Source organism: Cajanus cajan, chromosome 10 (genome assembly GCF_000230855.2).
Source record: "Cajanus cajan strain Asha chromosome 10, NIPB_CcT2T_4, whole genome shotgun sequence".
Classification (NCBI taxonomy): domain Eukaryota; kingdom Viridiplantae; phylum Streptophyta; class Magnoliopsida; order Fabales; family Fabaceae; genus Cajanus; species Cajanus cajan.
The window spans coordinates 20,942,145-20,959,197 of record NC_138526.1 but is presented as its reverse complement, the minus strand read 5'-3'; the positions used below and the strand labels follow the sequence as shown (position 1 = coordinate 20,959,197).

General features: G+C 33.8%; 2 protein-coding genes across 4 annotated transcripts; both read left to right on the top strand.

Moving 5' to 3' along the window:
• The first annotated feature begins 8,077 nt into the window (after positions 1–8,077).
• Positions 8,078–13,389, top strand: LOC109808543 (succinate dehydrogenase subunit 6, mitochondrial). Of its 3 annotated transcripts, none has more exons than XM_020371580.3 (5): positions 8,078–8,238; positions 9,575–9,788; positions 12,433–12,535; positions 12,773–12,917; positions 13,045–13,389. In XM_020371580.3, exons 2-5 carry the CDS (start codon positions 9,603–9,605, stop codon positions 13,124–13,126), a joined length of 516 nt encoding a protein of 171 aa, XP_020227169.1. In that variant the 5' UTR covers positions 8,078–8,238; positions 9,575–9,602; the 3' UTR covers positions 13,127–13,389. The 3 variants fall into 3 exon arrangements, with proteins under 3 accessions (XP_020227169.1, XP_082920715.1, XP_082920714.1); XM_083064588.1 differs by lacking the exon at positions 8,078–8,238 and adding an exon at positions 9,271–9,383; XM_083064589.1 differs by having other exon boundaries at positions 12,773–13,389.
• A 1,119-nt stretch (positions 13,390–14,508) lies between these two features.
• On the top strand, positions 14,509–16,221 carry LOC145952367 (uncharacterized). Its single transcript, XM_083064720.1, has one exon. The coding sequence runs from the start codon at positions 14,509–14,511 to the stop codon at positions 16,219–16,221; it is 1,713 nt and encodes a 570-aa protein (XP_082920846.1).
• Positions 16,222–17,053: the final 832 nt, after the last annotated feature.

The following is a 17,053-nucleotide window of genomic DNA, read 5'->3' as shown; positions in this document are numbered from 1 at the left end:
ATGAGAAATAGGCAAAATATGAAATATTTTCTGTTTTGATTTCTGATTTTTCTGTTATATTCCCTGTTTGATGAGATGTAAAAATATGTATTTAATTTTATAAATAAACAAGTTTTGATATAAATTAAAGTGCTCTGTGGAGGCTTTGTGAATATGATGATGTAAAGTGAAATGTGATTGAGACATGGCATATGAAATGTGATAATGAAATATGATGACGAAATGCGATGATGTGATATGACCATGGGAAATGATAATGTGATATGAGAATGCATAGAGTCTTGATTGGCATGCATCATTTGCATAAGTGTTTTAAGGGTACGATATGGAATACACTGCTAGAGAAGGCCCCCTAGTGTAAAAGCTTTGGGGATTAGTCCTTGGGGATAGCTCGGTTTGGAAGTCCCAGTCTCGCCCATTGTGTGCATGGGATGTATCTTGCGCAGCTTAGCTATCCCGACGAGACTCTAGTAGTATATCCTTCTAGTGAGAGTGCGCAGAGGGTGTGACCCGGCATGTACTCCTAGACTACTCTTCGTGTATTGCTAGCGACAATATGCCATGTGATGTTTTACTGGCGCCACATGCATGATAATATGTAGTTCGTGTCCATGCATGTGCATTCTTATTATTAAATGATGATAAATTACTATTTGTATGACTTGGATGATTGGATAAGCTATTGTTGTTGATTGATCTATGAGGTAACTGTATTGTTTGTGTTTGGCTATCCAGTGTGCGTTCCTACACCGTAAGCCAGAGTGAGATGTTTCTCACTCCTTTCTTTTGTGTTGTTTCCCTTGTTTGATATACAGGAGACCATCAACAGCATGAGGCTGAGGATGTGGACGATGGAGCTGAGGCTTCTATGTGGGATTTTGCTCTGATAGGACATGTGACATCGGGACATAGATAGAATTAGAATATGACATTGTTTATGATTTATTAAAGTATATATTTTGGAAAATTCAATTTTTATTCTTTGTAATTTTATTTGCTATTTGGATTAAGGACATGAATGTGAATTCTCTACTCACATGATTATTGGAATTGTCGTTTCAATTTTAAATTTTTTTTTATCGAATAAGATATTTCTTTTTATTATTATATATATATGTTGGGGTAGAGGGTGTCACATGAAACGTCTAGAATTGTGTAGTTTTTATTTGTTCACGCTTAGTTTAAGTGTCAAAACAAACCAATTGTGAAAAAGCATTCAAAATTTTTGTGAAAAGTTTTGGGGAATTGGAAGTACCACAAAGGAGTTTAGTGATTTCCACTTGAAAAGGCTTGGTTATTAAGTGGCTCTTTGTAGCTCACCTCCCTTGATAGTGCAATTTGTACACTTAGACTTCCAAGTGCTATTTTCATTCCTAGAAAATCCCAAAAACTTTTATATCTTTTTGCATAGCATATAAATTATCTTGCTTAATCATGAGTCATATTTCTCAAAGTAGTAGTGACTTTGAATCTCCTAAAAGTTTTAGAAGAATTGTTAAGGAGGTTGAGGCACTAAAACTTTGGAAGCAACAAGAGGTACTTCAAAAAGAAAAAGAGAAAATTGAAAGAGAAGTACAACTTGTTGCTTTGGAGGAAGAGATAAACAAGATCAAGCTAAGAGAAGAAAAACTTTTGAAAAAAATTCATAAACATAAAAGCCAAAAAAGTTCTTCCACTAAGAGTTCCAATGACTCTCAAAGCCAAGAAAATGATGGTAGTTTGAACATGGATGCATACTACCAACCTCATCCTAGGAGAGTCATTAAAGAACACAAAGTGAGGGAATCAAGGGTTGATCTCCCTTACTTTCATGGCAAAGAAAATGTGGATGCCTACTTGGATTGGGAGATGAAAGTGGAGCAAATCTTCACTTGTCATCAAGTAGGTGAGGAAAGAAGAGTTCCTCTAGCCACCCTAGCTTTTCAAGGACAAGCCATGTATTGGTGGACATCCTTGGAAAGAGAGAGAAGACTTCACAATGATCCTCCCATCACTTATTGGAATGAATTGAGGAGTGCTATGAGAAGAAGGCACATTCCTTCTTATAATAGTAGGGAGCTTATGGATAAGCTCCAAAGACTCCAACAAAAGAACATGAGTGTAGAGGAGTATAGACAAAAAATGGAGTTATATCTCATGAGGGCTGGGATAAGGGAAGAAGAAAGATTGACCATTGCTAGATTTTTAAGTGGTCTCAATTTTGACATAAGAGATAGGGTTGAGTTACTCCCTTATAGGGACCTTGATGATTTGGTCCAACTTTGTATAAGGGTGGAACAACAAAATTTAAGGAAAAATTCTTTTAAAGGTAAAACTCAAACTAGCTCTTATATCAAGAAAGAAGACAAGAGGGAGGGTCAATATGACTCTTCTAAAAACTCTAGTAAGGGTCAAGAAAAAGAAATAGAAAAAGAAAAAGATAAAAATAAAAATGTTGTCACTTCTAGTAGTAAAACTAGTGACATCAAATGTTTTAAATGTCTTGGGAGAGGCCATATAGCTTCTCAATGTCCAACTAAAAAGGTTATGATTTTGAGAGGACAAGACATTTATAGCAGTCATGATGAATCTAGTTCTACCACTTCAAGTGATAGTGAGACTAGTGAGGAAGATCATCCAAGTGAAAAGCTATATCCTGTTGATGATGATCTTCTTATGATCAAAAGGCTTCTTGGAAGTCAACCTTGTCCCACTTTACTATCACAAAGAGAGAACATCTTTCACACAAGATGTTTAGTTTCCAAAAGAAATTGTTCTCTTATTGTTGATAGTGGATCATGCTCTAATTGTTGTAGTACAAGGTTGGTTAACAAGTTAGCCCTTACCACTATTCCTCACCCTCACCCTTATAAACTTCATTGGCTCAATGAAGGTGAGGAATTGGAGGTAAATCAACAAGTGAAGGTCAAGTTTTCTATAGGGGACTATAAAGACAAAGTTTTATGTGATGTGATCCCTATGGAAGCTTGTCATATTTTGCTTGGTAGGCCATGGCAATTTGATAAACACACTATACATGATGGCCTCACTAACAAAATAACCTTCACTCATAAAGATAAGGAAATTGTTTTTAATCCTTTAACACCATCCCAAGTGTTTGAGGATCAAAAGCAAATGAAAATAAAAAGAAATAAAGAAAGGAAAGAAGGAAAGAGTGTGGATGAAGGGGACTCCACTAAAACATTTGTGAACAAGGAGAGTTATTTTATTACCAAACAAGCCTTGCAAAGAACTCTCTTTATTCATAAAAGTTTTGACTCTTATCCTAATACTGCCACTAATCTTAAAGTTGAGAATGAGGAACAAAATCAATTTCAAACAAAGAATTCTCAACTTCGGGATATAGTGAAGAAGGAGAGGACTATTTTTAGTTTTACTCCTTATACTACTTCCTTGGAGGTGCACAAGGGAGAAAGTATTTTTGTGGTCTTAATAAAGCACCCAATTTTTGGTTTATATTGTTTAGTAGATACAACTTGTAATAATCTATATTCTATGTTTGATCTTATGGGAAGTTCTTACTCTTTTGAACTTAATATGTTTCCTTCCCTACAAGATAAATATAGCTTATATGATTATGAGTACCTAGTAAACAATCAAATCCAAAATTGTTTAAGGCATTTTCTAGTAGTTTTTTCTTTATATTTTAGGAAAAGCCTAGGTTACCATTTAGGGTACTTTAGGCAAGATGTTGTAGTGTTTAAAAATCATTTTTGTCTTAGCCATAGTGTTATTACATTTTTAGGTTTTACTTCTAGATTATGCTTAGGAGAGGAGCCTATTTCTATGTTTAGAGAGTCTAATATTTTATCTTTCTTTGTTAGGTTAGATAGTAGGACTCCTCTTAGGATCCATGAATTTTTTTCTTACCATCTCACTTCTTATTCCTTGCATGTTTTACATGTAGGTGCTAATTTTTCTTCCATACATCCTCTAGATTTGAGGACAAATCCTTTTTAAGAGGGAGGGGATGATGGAATCATACTTGGGAATGCAAGAGGTGACATACTCAAAGATCCAAGAGGAGTGGGCTAGACATGGAAGATTGGGCCAGTCAAGACCCAATGGGCCCTGTGGGCTTGGAAGGCCCAAACCAAGTTTCAACATGGGCCTATCTTGTTATTAACATCTTTATTATATTTTTGTTAACCTAGTTTGAATATATTTTGGTCTTGTATTTTGGGCCACATAGAGTAGCATTTTAGGTTATAGGCTAGTTGGGCCTAGTTTTTGGGCTTCATGGGCCTTTGGGCTTTTGGTACCCAATATTGGGCTCATTTTCATTCTTGTATTTTTTTTCCTTTCCATTGTATTTGTTTGACCCATGTATTTAGGTCATTAGATTAGGAAAATACAAGGAATACTAAAGTAGGCTAATTAGGTTAAATTAGGTTTAATTTGGAAGCCATTTAAGTTACATTTGAGTCACATGTTTTGCACCATTGGTGGCTGAACATGTGACACTCAAATTAACCCTAAATGACCTCCAAATCAGACCTAAATGCACCTTATCACCAAAAATCACGGCCATGTACTTGTGAGCCAAAAATTTGAATTCAAATTTCAAGTTTGAATTCAAATTTTAGGCGCCACAAGTAGCTTTGTGTTTAGGCGCCAAAAGTGCATTTCCGTAGAGCTTACTTAAGTGTTCCTTCTAGTCATTTGTAAACACTTTTGATATATGATAATTCTGAATTGATTTCAGCCATCAAGAGTCACCGAAAATTCCAAGAGAGAGAGCCATTGAGAATGCCTTCAAAACCCATAGGAAATCCTAGTTTCCTTATCTTTGAAGTGTGCAATCCCTTGAGTTCTTGAGCTTGGATACTTCCATCCAAGGCTTGAGCCTTATCTTCATCCGTGAATCCTTCAACTTCTTTACTTGAGTTTCGGAGTTCATCTCTTTGAGGAAGATCCGTGCATAAGGAGAGCTAAGGAGAAGAACATCAATCTCTCCTCCTAATCTCTTCCATCACTACGCCACCTACTTTGATGGTGAGTATTGTTGTGCTAGCCTTTCTAGGTCGCCTATTTTGATGATGAGTATTGTTGTGTTGGCCTTATGATTGTCTCTCTAGACTTTTTCCTTATGGCTTTTTTGTGTATCGTATCGGGAGGTGAGTATTATTGTGTTGGCCTCTCCAGGTTGCCTTCTATTGTAGTTCAAGGAATCTGTTGGTGCCCTCGTTGGTTTGCTTGATTTATGATAGATGTTGCCCCAAGGATGTTGGGTAAGAGGTGCTTGATGTGCCTCTGTCTTGGGTTATCTTTTGTCGATTGAATGGATTAGTAGAAACTTCATGGTGTGGCTACTATATGAGTATTATGATGCCTTTCTTTACAAGCATCTTCACTGGGGAATGGATGGCAGAGATTTTGGTGTTGTTCCTGCCACGTGAGTATTGTGATGCCTCTCTAGGCGTCTCCATTGAGAGATAAAATGTGTGGTAGGGATTTTGTTTATTCCTACCGTGTGAGTATTGTGATGTCTCTCCAAACGTCTCATTGAGAATGAGTGAATGACTGGTAGGAAAATCTGTGTTGTGTCTGCCAGGTGAGTATTGTGATGCCTCTTCAGGCGTCTATTGTGGACGTTGAGCTTTTCCTTTGTGGATAATTGATGGATGTGTCGTCAGAGTGTTGCTCTAAGTAGTGCTCATTTTCGAGATGTTGTGAACACGAGGATGTCGATGTGGGTGATTTAAATGATCTGTTGTTGTAGTCCAGGTGCTGAGGAGTGCCTGCATGGTGTGGTTTAAAGATGTCGTGGTTGACTTTTGAGTGGTTTTGATGTTGTTGGGTTTGTTTGACTTGATGGTTTGCTATAGGGAGATTCTACCCCTTGTTTGAGGATGGATCCCCATGCCGAGGATTTATCTAAATCAACATTATAATTTTTTCACACATAATTTCATAAAACAATAAATATTACAATATACATATTTTATCAAAAATAAATATATAATAAAATAATAAAATAAATATTAATTAATTTAACCTTTTTTCAATTTTAAAAAATCTTGGAACTGAAAACACACACACCCTGTGCATTTTCTATTCAAAAGATTTTGAATTAAAAACACATAAGGTGTGCATTTTTGATTCAAATTTGCCTAAAATGAAAAATGCACACCCTCTTATACATTTTCACTTCAGAATATCCTATGTGGTAAAAATTATTTATTTTGATAAATAATTTTTTAAAAATTTATTTAAGTATTTTTTTAATTTTTAATTTAGTTTAACCGAAAAGCCGCATCATTACAAAGGTTTCTAAAACATAAACTAATGTGTTAATTTTTCCCGAACAATATTTCGATAAGAACTCCATTAACGCAAAAAAAAATATAATAAATAAATAGTTATAATAATAATAAAAATAGCGAATGTATCTTAAGCACCTTAGGATTTGGATTCCCTGTATTTTTAGTTTGCAACCACAAAATCTGCACAATTATATATTTTAGTGTAAAGTACCAATATAATTCTTGACTTTGTGAAATGCTATGATTATAAAATGGCAAATAAAATCCTGAGTTTTAATTTTGTTATTTATTTTTGTCTATGTTATTACTCCATTGTGGCACATTAATTATGAAGGAAGGATGCAATATAGAGCATACTTATTATACATTTGTTAATAAGATGGTTAGTGTTATTGACGTAGATTAATATGTGGATTGTTTTCATATTTTTAGAGAGGAAAATCATGTGATTAATGTATTTATCAATAGAGTTTTTCTTTTTTTTTATAAGAGGATATTCTTGTTTATAAATTTTCTTTCTCCAAAATTTATTTTTCTATATTTGTAGATATTTCTATTGTAACTTTTTTCGTGGTTTCTAGTTTGGATTTTAACCCTCCTTAATAAAAAAAATACACATTATTGATTAATGTGTTAATATGTCATGTTAGCAGACACAATGTCACGTTATATTATGTGAAAGAATAATAAATGATATATTATCAAATATTAAAATAATTGTAATATATATTAGATTGGATAAGCCATTCAACCACTGGAAACCAGCTAGACACACAACCCTTCGGCACCCTCGGTAGTCGAAAGGAATCACACAATCCTTTGATACCCTCGGTAGTCGAAAGGGATCACACCACATCTTAACACTCTTGATAGTTAAAAGGATCATGTCACCTCTCGGCAGCCGAAAGGATTGGAGGCAAAACCCTTTCGACTACCGATAAGGCCAAAAGACATGGACATGGGCAACCCTTAATTATTTTAACCAAGATGATTAAGGTTTAATCATGAATATGAAATTAATTATTGACGTATTACCTAATTGGTAATTCTAACTTACAACCCATCAAAATTGAGGACCATTAACATTTATATAAATATAGTTCATATCTCAATATAAAGTTACTATTTATAATTCACATTTATTACTCAGAATAACTTGCTTGAGCGTTATAGTACCTTTTGTAGATATTCACCCCTCGAAACATACAGGCAACCAATTTAGAATGTAAAAAAAATGAAGATATCAGTTGAATAGTAAATATATATACATATATATATATATATATATATATATCAAAATGATGATTTTTTTCTCTAAAAAATGTTATAATTTTAGTTTTTAATGTTTGATATTCTAAATTTTATAACTTACCATCATTAGATTTGATAAAAAAAATCCTTACTATCATTATATTATGATTTCTATAAAATTAAATTTAATTGAATCCGTACATACTTTTTTATTCTATAAACTATTTGATGGAAAAAAAACTTACTATCATTATAAGTTTAATTTTTTTATATTTTAAATTTTTACAATTTGATATATTAATTTATTTATTTTTATTTCAAATATAAACTTATTATTATTAAACAACATAACTATATTTATATGGTTAAAAATATTAATATATACAAATTTATATAATTTATAAATTTAAATACATTATTTATTCGTACATAATAAAAAATTTATTATAAATTTTAGTTACATATAATATACATATTACCGATACCATTTCGATGTTTATATAGAAGTCATTTCTAAAATTATTGTAATTCATATATGACATAAAATTGTTTAGAAAAAAAATATATATGACGCAAAAATGGTGGATCTTAAAGCATAATGTGTATTGTTGTGACTTTCAGTTGGTAAAATCTAAATAGATGGAACACTAACACTGCCTTTGGAAAACGGCTGCGCTAGCCACTGTGTATCTTCGACATCGTTAATTTTGCAGCTGCTTCGGTGAGCCACTCTTATTCCCCTTCTTCAATTTCGTATTCCGAGTTTGCTTAATTAAACTTGAGATCATGGTAGTAAGTATCGTACGATTCACGATACGATACGCACGATTCAAGCTGCTGGTGAAACGAATCGTTTTGGTGCTTGAACCGCACCGTGAATCGCATGAATCATGCAAGAATCGCGATTGAGAGAAGAATCGAAGGATTCTTGTGCGCCGCATGAAGGCTCCGCTCATGGGTGCGCTCAAATGTGGGCAAACGATAACAAATGATAGCGACAGCCCTAATCCTAAACGACAGCGTATCGATTTTTAACTTGAGGAACTTTTGTGTCTACTTTTAACGGACCGTGTTTGATCCCTCAGTTTTAATTTTTTTATTTTTTATTTTTTTATGAGCCTCTCTTATTTATTATCAAATAAGAAATATTTAATTAATTGATGTAATAATTGTTTATATTTTTCACTCGCTATTTAGTATCCTTTTATCATAAATCTATTAAAAATAGTAAAAAAGAAATCTGTTATAGTTTTTCAAATTTAATGGCAGAATACTTATTACAAATTTTAATATAAAATAATTATAATGCTAGAATATTTATTATAAATTTAATACTATGCTATTATAACAAATTTTAGAGAATTCATGCATTTCATGTTCATGCTACTAGACTTATTTTTTTTAGTTATAGATCATGAATACATGTTTTAATATGTCATTGTTAATTATATATGTTATGTTTTACTAGTAGGGTCAAGACACTTTATGCCTCTATTAAAGATAAAATAAAAATAAAAATTAAATAATAAAAGTATATTGATGTAATTAGTATTATAATTAACTAGTGTTATAATTAGTTCATTAGTTTCAAGTTCTTGAATTTGATTAAAAATATTTTTTTCTAATTTTTTAAAATAGAAGGCTATAATGGTTAACAAAATGTGAAGATCAAGGTGATTACTAAAAAAAATATCCCTTTTATATATTAGTAATTTAGTATACATTATTGATTTTGAATCTTACAACGGTCTGGAAAATAGGCTTTCCAATATTTGATTTTGTATCCTGATTCAACTACCATGCTTGTGATCCATTAATTTGATCGATTTCTTACGTTAGTTTCTTTGAAGGAAGATATTCTGCCGTGTTAGTGTTTCGGATTCTAAATTAATTTAGGAACATGAAAATGGATTTATTCATTTTGATTTCAATTAAGATTTGACTTTCATGCAAATGATTTATGCGAAGAAATTCTGCTTTTTGGATGTAGTTATTATATTTTACTTGATTCAATTATCAATCTGTTGTGTTGACTTGAATTTGATTGGTTATTGCAGAGGGATTCAAGTGAAAGGGAAAGGAGTGATGGCAGACAACGCTCAAGGTTCGTCATCACAGACCTACTGGGAAGGCTACAAGGAGTTTTGGTCAGAGAGGTTTTCCTTTTTGGGCAACTATTCCAAGTTTGTCAAGCGCGATAAACCCATCCCTTCCTGGTCCACCTCTGATGTCGAGGAGTTCATTGCTTCTGATCCTGTTCATGGACCCGTGGTAATAATTCTCTCACTTAATCATCCCCATTTGAGTCATCTGAGGATATCGTATAAGTGCATTGATTGGCGTTCTTTGCCTTGTTGTTTTGAATTGTGCATCGTATCCTGAGCCTTTACATAACATAACCCTTGCTTTCTATAACATTTGTTTATGTTTTAGTGTGGGGTGTTCATCTGGATGTTCTTTGCTGTTGCTCTTATTATTATAGTTGTGTGTGTGTTTGGTTAGTTTTAGTTTGGAATTACTGCAAGAGTGCATGTTTAAATCTGGTTCCTCATGTTTTATTTCTTGGTGTCAGGTATTCTTTTTTAGTGAAATTATACTAGAGTTAATCGCTATTTCCTCCTCTATGAAAAATTTATTTGGACTACGAGGACTGTTATTTTACAAACTGTTTGTGGAAAGTACATCTCCAAAGAGATTCCTTCTTTGCTGGCCGGGTCATAAGTAGAAGACAAGTTGTGCTTTACTGCTATAGGAAAGTATGTGGGCAGTGGTGTAGACTCTTAAGTACTTGTCCTTTTATTGATAAATAAAATATGTCAAACATAAAACTGTATAAGCTTTATATCTATTTATCTTGTATAAACATGATAAGACTTTGATAAAAAATTATCCTGACTAATTAATGCACAAAAGCGTTTAACAGTTCAAGATACATGTTTGCACTTTGCACAATGAGTTGGAAATTTCAACATTCATCAGTCCTGGTTCAGTCCCCCAATCTTACCACACTCTTTTTGTAGTTTGTTTACACTACACATCATGAAATGGAAAGCATTGTTTATTCTTGCGTTGTGTTCCACCTTGGCCAACTGGAATAGACCACTGGACACCTAAAACAAGGTGCTGTTGTGCCAGTAACTCAAATATGGAACCATATATCTGTGTATTTTGCATTCCTGGCCTTGTCTAGCCAGGTTGGCCACATTTCATGTCTGCATACCTCTTCAGTTGGTTTTGCATTATTCACTCCATAATCCTCAGTATTTTTTTATTTGAATTTTAAGTATTTAAAGTCATAAATTTAGGCAAAATAACGTTAGATGACTTCATGGTTTTAAATTGTGGCTAAGGTTATTAAAATTGTGGTTGTGATGTGGTTGGCTGGTTGCACAGACTTCGCATACTGTACTAATGTGGCTGCAATTGCCATTATGGATAGTAATTCAAATCCCATCTCACAATCAATGACAGTGGCACTTTTAGGCATTGACAGATTTAATAGTTCCATTTGATGCTAAGTTAGTGTTTGCCTGTTAGGTTCACCTCACTTCGATAAAATAATCACTTTTTTGTTACTTAAAAGTTAAAACACTGATTATTTTCCTTGAAACAATTGTTACCAAACACCCTCTTAATGAATTCTGGCTTCGTTTGAAGTTATTTGGATATTCGTTTTGTAATACACTCAATCTTGAGTTGGGCATTAACCATGTGTGTTTCTAAAGTTTTGTCCTTTTAACATAATAGAGTTCTTCCATCAACAGAACATCCCTGGGACATCAACATGGTGGTCATCTCTTTCCATCATTGGTTGGTTTCCCTAATATGCATTATTGTGTAATGTCATCACTCATTAGACATAACATTTGTCTGCATATGAGTGGTTGTGAATCCTGTGATTCTAATAATCCGAAGAGATAAAAGAACTGAGCATGTTTCCAACACCACTGGTGAGGTGATCCTCTTGAAACTACCTCAAATAAGGTGTTAATTGACAAGCAACTCTAATGTGGCACCATATACCTGTCAGTTTTTGCATTCTTGGCAATGTTATGTATGGTTGGCTGCACTGTGTCATTCACTTGGAAATCTTCAGTATTTTGCACTACTATCCAAGTGTTTAAGGTCACCGACTTAGACAACTAATCTTTGATGACATGTTAAGTGGAATTTCTCACAGTTGATGACAGTGGCACTTTTAGGCATAGACAGATTTAATAGTTACACCCTGTGAAGCCAAGTTAAGGAACTCTAATTTCCTTTGAAATTATTAGGATGCTCTATTCTAATCTATTCAATCTTGGGCTAGGCATTAACTATGTCCTTTTCAAAAGTTTTGTCCTTTCAACACAATCGAGTTCTTCCATCAATTGAATGTCCTTTAGACATCATTATGGTGGTCATCACTTTTCATCATTCATTGATTTTACTAATATGGATTATTGTTATAATGTGATCACACTAGTAGACATGACAACATTTATCTCCCTTTGGGTGGTTGTGATGTTTATAACAATATAAAGGAATCAAAGGGTGATCCCCTTGAAACATTTCCTGACTCTCCCCAAAGAGGAAAAACAGATATTGTATAAAACAAAATTCATAGTGGACAAATTGTATTTTTTTTTTTTCTTCATTTGTTATTGATCATGTTGAAGCTGATTCTCTTAATAAATGGAAAATGACAACAAATCTATGTTGCTAACCCAAAGTATACCATTAACTCTGTGAGACTATTTATTCTATGTTTCTAACCCCTTTCTATATAAGTAACTGTTTGTGGCTGTTATCATTTTCTGCATTTTCTAAAATATGAATATTTCACCTGCTGAATCTAAAGTTGATATCGAGTTTTGACTTCAAAATAATTATGATCTGAAATGGTGCATGGATAATTTTCTTTTTCCCATTTCAGCTGAAAAGTGCTAGAGAAGCAGTGCAATTCGGCCTCACTGGAAGTGCTTTGGGAGCATTATCTACCGCTGGCTATGCCTGGAAATATTCAAGGAGTTTACATGGTAATCTACTGCTTCTCATGCTACTGAAATCTTTTTCTACAGTAGCTCTTGATTATCATATAGTAAGCAAAAGCAGGCATCATTCTTGCTTTTTTGACACTAGAAAATGTTTTAGACTCTTAGTTTTATAATATTTTGCATACCTAGTTTTATGTAGGTTTTTTTTTTCATAAAAGTAGTATGCAAATATTTCAAATACATTGTTAATCTTTTCATTCACCCTACCATATTGAACAGGCGTTGGACTGTCATTTTTAGCTGGAGGTGTATTTGGGTGGACTTTTGGGCATGAAATCGCAAATCATGCACTTCAACTTTACAGGGTAGACACATTGGCTGCTGAGGTCAAGTTTATGGATTGGTGGAATAAAAAGACTGGAGGGTATTAAAACTGTTGGTTTCTGGGAATTAATGCTCCATTTGTTATCGTTTCTGAAAAATGAAGAATATTTTTCGGTGTTGCCAAGTGCGATTGATGTTCACTGAATAAATATTTTGTTGTGACATAGGTTAAGTTTTAAAACTAATGCATCATCGCAAAACAAATTGCCACATGTGCCATCTTTTCTCGTGTATTGTGTTCTTCATTAGTCAAGCTTCTCTAATGGTTGGGCTAGACTGGAGGTCGAAAGAGCTGGCACTTTCATATCGTTCCACCGCTAGGACAATCAAGACGACATACTATGAGAGCAGTTATTTTGTATGAATACATTCGTACAAAAAAAAATATTATTGAAGTGTTTTGACTAATCAGGGACTAATAATCATACATGCTAGTTAGAGTAAAAGTTAAATTTGAGTACTGGTTTGTCATTGATTTCTTCGTAATGTTGTTTACTTCCACAACTTCTACATTACGTGTGTGTTAAGTGCCTCTTTCGATTTGAGTTTGCATACTTAATGTTAGATGCATTTACTTTTTTTATATAAAAATTAATTTGAGTGAATTTGCTTTTATTGTGATATTCATTGGAAAAGTTTTTTTTTGCACGGTATATGTTGTATAGATAGTGTTGATACAAAATACTTTTGAGAGTATCTAAAGAAAATAAAAGTGAATTACAAGTTTTCTAATTGTAGTAACAATTAAGTGAATTTTAAATAGGTTTAATTTGGTTCTTATTGTTTTAAATAGGACCCAATTTGGTCTTTTTAACATATCACAAATTGTGCCAATGAGATTAATTGAATTGTTTTTAATGTTGACCATTAAAGATGACTTAACAGAAAGAACTATTTTGAGTCATTTTATAAACACAAAGGACTAAATTAAAAAAATTTTAAAACACAAAGGACTAAATTAATTTTTTTTAAACAAAGGACTAAATTAATTTTTTTTTAAGATAAGGACTGAACTGAATATTAAAAATAAGATAAATGACAAAAACTGTAATTTAGCCTTTATTGTCTAAGATATTTCTGAAATGAGAATATAAAATAAAATTCACTTGGTTAAAATTTATTATATTTCAATTTAAAATATTTCAACATTTTTTCTCATATGTAGGCCAGGGGGAGTATGATACGGGTCAAATTGTAATTAGATGGAATTACAGGTAGTTAAGTGAGGATAGTTAATAATAGGAGGATTTATTTTTGGTCAAAGTTCCGTGTTTTAGTAGTTAGTAGTTCGTTGGGAAAACCAACTAGTATATTAGAAAACTGTCTGATTCAGAATTTGGTTAATCAGTTTTGTAATCAAATTTCCCAATCTTGTGAATCAATCATACTATCTTAGAACTCTTTCTATTCTAGGGTTCTCTGTTCTTCTTAGTTCTTCGAGTTAATTCCTTAATTCCTAGAACTGATCATAGCAATTGGTATCAGCTTGGTTCCTTCCTTCGCAAGAATCTATGGCAGAAAACACGCGCATTCAAGCATCTGTTCATGAAGCAGAAGAGCGCATCAGTACCAAGATGGAAGAGAAATTCATGGAACTTGCAACATCGATGCAGCGAACCTTGATCTAGAACATGCAAGAACTGTTTCAAAAACATACACAAGATAACTCACCACCTTCTCATTCTGGAAGTTCAATACGTGGGGGGAAATCTTCTTATTCTTGCAATACAAGATTGGCGTGTTTAGACTTTCCAAGATTTAACGGCAACGGGATTAAACAATGGTTAATCCAGTGTGAGACTTTCTTTTCGGTTGACAACACACCTGAAGATTATAAGGTGAGGTTAGCAGTGGTACATTTCGAGGGAAAGGCACTTCAATGGCATAGTGCTTATGTGAAAAATGTAGGATTAGAAAATTTACCTTCTTGGATGGAATATACACGAATCTTGCTTGATAGATTTGGGGAAATTTGTGAGGATCCAATGGCGGACTTAATGAAGCTAAGACAAAAAATTTCTATTACAGAATATCATGAAGAATTCGATTCGATTGTGTCACGTGTGGAATTATCTGAGGCACACCAATTAAGCTGTTTCTTGGGAGGGTTAAAACAAGATGTTCAAATGATGGTCAGAATGTTCCAACCTGATTCGGTAAGAAAAGCATTTTCCCTTGCAAAAATGTATGAAGCTTCTACCTTAAATAACCCTCAATTCAAACCAATTCTGAAAAACCAGAAACCACAATTTTCTTCTAAACCACCTATACTATCCAATCCACCTAAACTTGCAGAATCCACACCTATGAAGGCCAAAACCATTAGAAACCTGTCACCCGCATATATGAGTGAGAGAAGAGCTAAAGGTCTATGTTACTTTCGTGATGAACCTTTTACCGCAGAACATAGATTAACCCATAAAAGACTCCAAATTCATGTCATGGAAATTGATGATGGTGAGTCATTTGACACTTGTGAAGATGTGGATGTGGAGAACAGTCCAAAGGATTTGATTGAACCTCAGATCTCTGTACATGCCCTGACTGGTATTGCTAGTTTTAGAACTATGCGAATTACGGGCTATTATAAGAAAAAACCCTTGCATATCCTTATAGACAGTGGTAGTACTCATAAATTCCTTGATGTTCAAGTTGCTCGGAAATTAGGTTGCTTGATACAACAAATGGAAACTATGAATGTTATTGTGGCTGATGCTACTAAAGTCAGAATTTCTTCAATGGTCAAGAACTTTGGTTGGACTATTCAGAATACTAATTTTTGTTCTGACATGATGTTACTACCTTTAGGTTGTTGTGACCTGGTCTTGGGAATCAAGTGGCTGGTTACATTGGGAGATATAATTTGGAATTTTGACAAGCTTTCTATGGAATTTTCTGTTAGTGGCAAGAAGCATGTGCTACGAGGTGCTTCTTCTACCAATATTAAGACTATAAGGAAACAACAGGTGGCTAAAGCTCTTAAAGAAGGTGTTCATTTGTCTGTCTTACAGGTAGGTGATGCTTCTGAAGGGTTGTTGCATTCTTTAACAACTCATGTTGAGCAACCTGAATTACCAAGAGCAATCGATGAACTGCTAAGTCAGTTTGCTGATATATTTGATGAACCAACCAGCTTACCTCCAAAGAGATTAGGATGTGATCACAAGATTCCATTAATGCAGGGCTCTAATCCAATGAACAAAGGGCCTTACAGATATGTTAAACAACAGAAAGATGAAATTGATAGATTGGTGAAAGAGTCACTCAAGTCAGGTATCATTCAGCCTAGTAACAGTCCTTATGCAAGTCCTGTTGTTTTGGTGGGTAAGAAAGATGGTTCTTGACGAATGTGTGTGGACTACAGGGAATTAAATAAGAATACAGTGAAGGATCAATTTCCAATACCACTTGTTGATGATTTGCTAGATGAGTTGTATGGCTCTGTGATTTTTTCCAAAATCGATTTGAGATCCGGTTACAATCAGGTGAGGATGGATCCTATTGATATCCATAAAACTGCTTTTAAAACACACAGTGACCATTTTGAGTATTTGGTAATGCCTTTTGGCCTCACCAATGCTCCTGCCACTTTTCAGGGATTGATGAATGAGGTCTTTAAAGACTATTTGAGGAAGTTTTTGCTAGTTTTTTTTTATGATATGCTCATTTACAGCAGTAGTTTAGAAAGCCATATTGGCCACTTGCAGCAAGTTTTGACAACCATGAGAGCACACTCATTGTTTGCCAAGAGGTCTAAATGCTATTTTGGAGTTACAAGGGTAGAATACTTGGGACATTATATATCTCGAGAGGAGGTAGCAACTGACCCACGCAAAATTGTAGCAATCCAAAATTGGCCACTACCTCAATCCACTAAACAACTGAGAGGTTTTTTGGGTTTATCAGGCTATTACAGAAGGTTTGTTAAGGGATATGGAAGTACAGCTAAACCATTAACTAATATGTTGAAGAAAGAAGAGTTTTGTTGGTCTTCAAAAGTAAAGGAGGCATTTCAATCCTTAAAAACAAAACTGGTACAGGCACCACTTTTAGCATTGCCAGATTTTACCAAAACCTTTGTGGTGGAGGTAGATGCTTCTGGGTTTGGAATTGGAGTTGTGCTAATGCAGGAGATGCACCATATAGCTTTCATAAGTAGAGTCTTGAATCAACAAC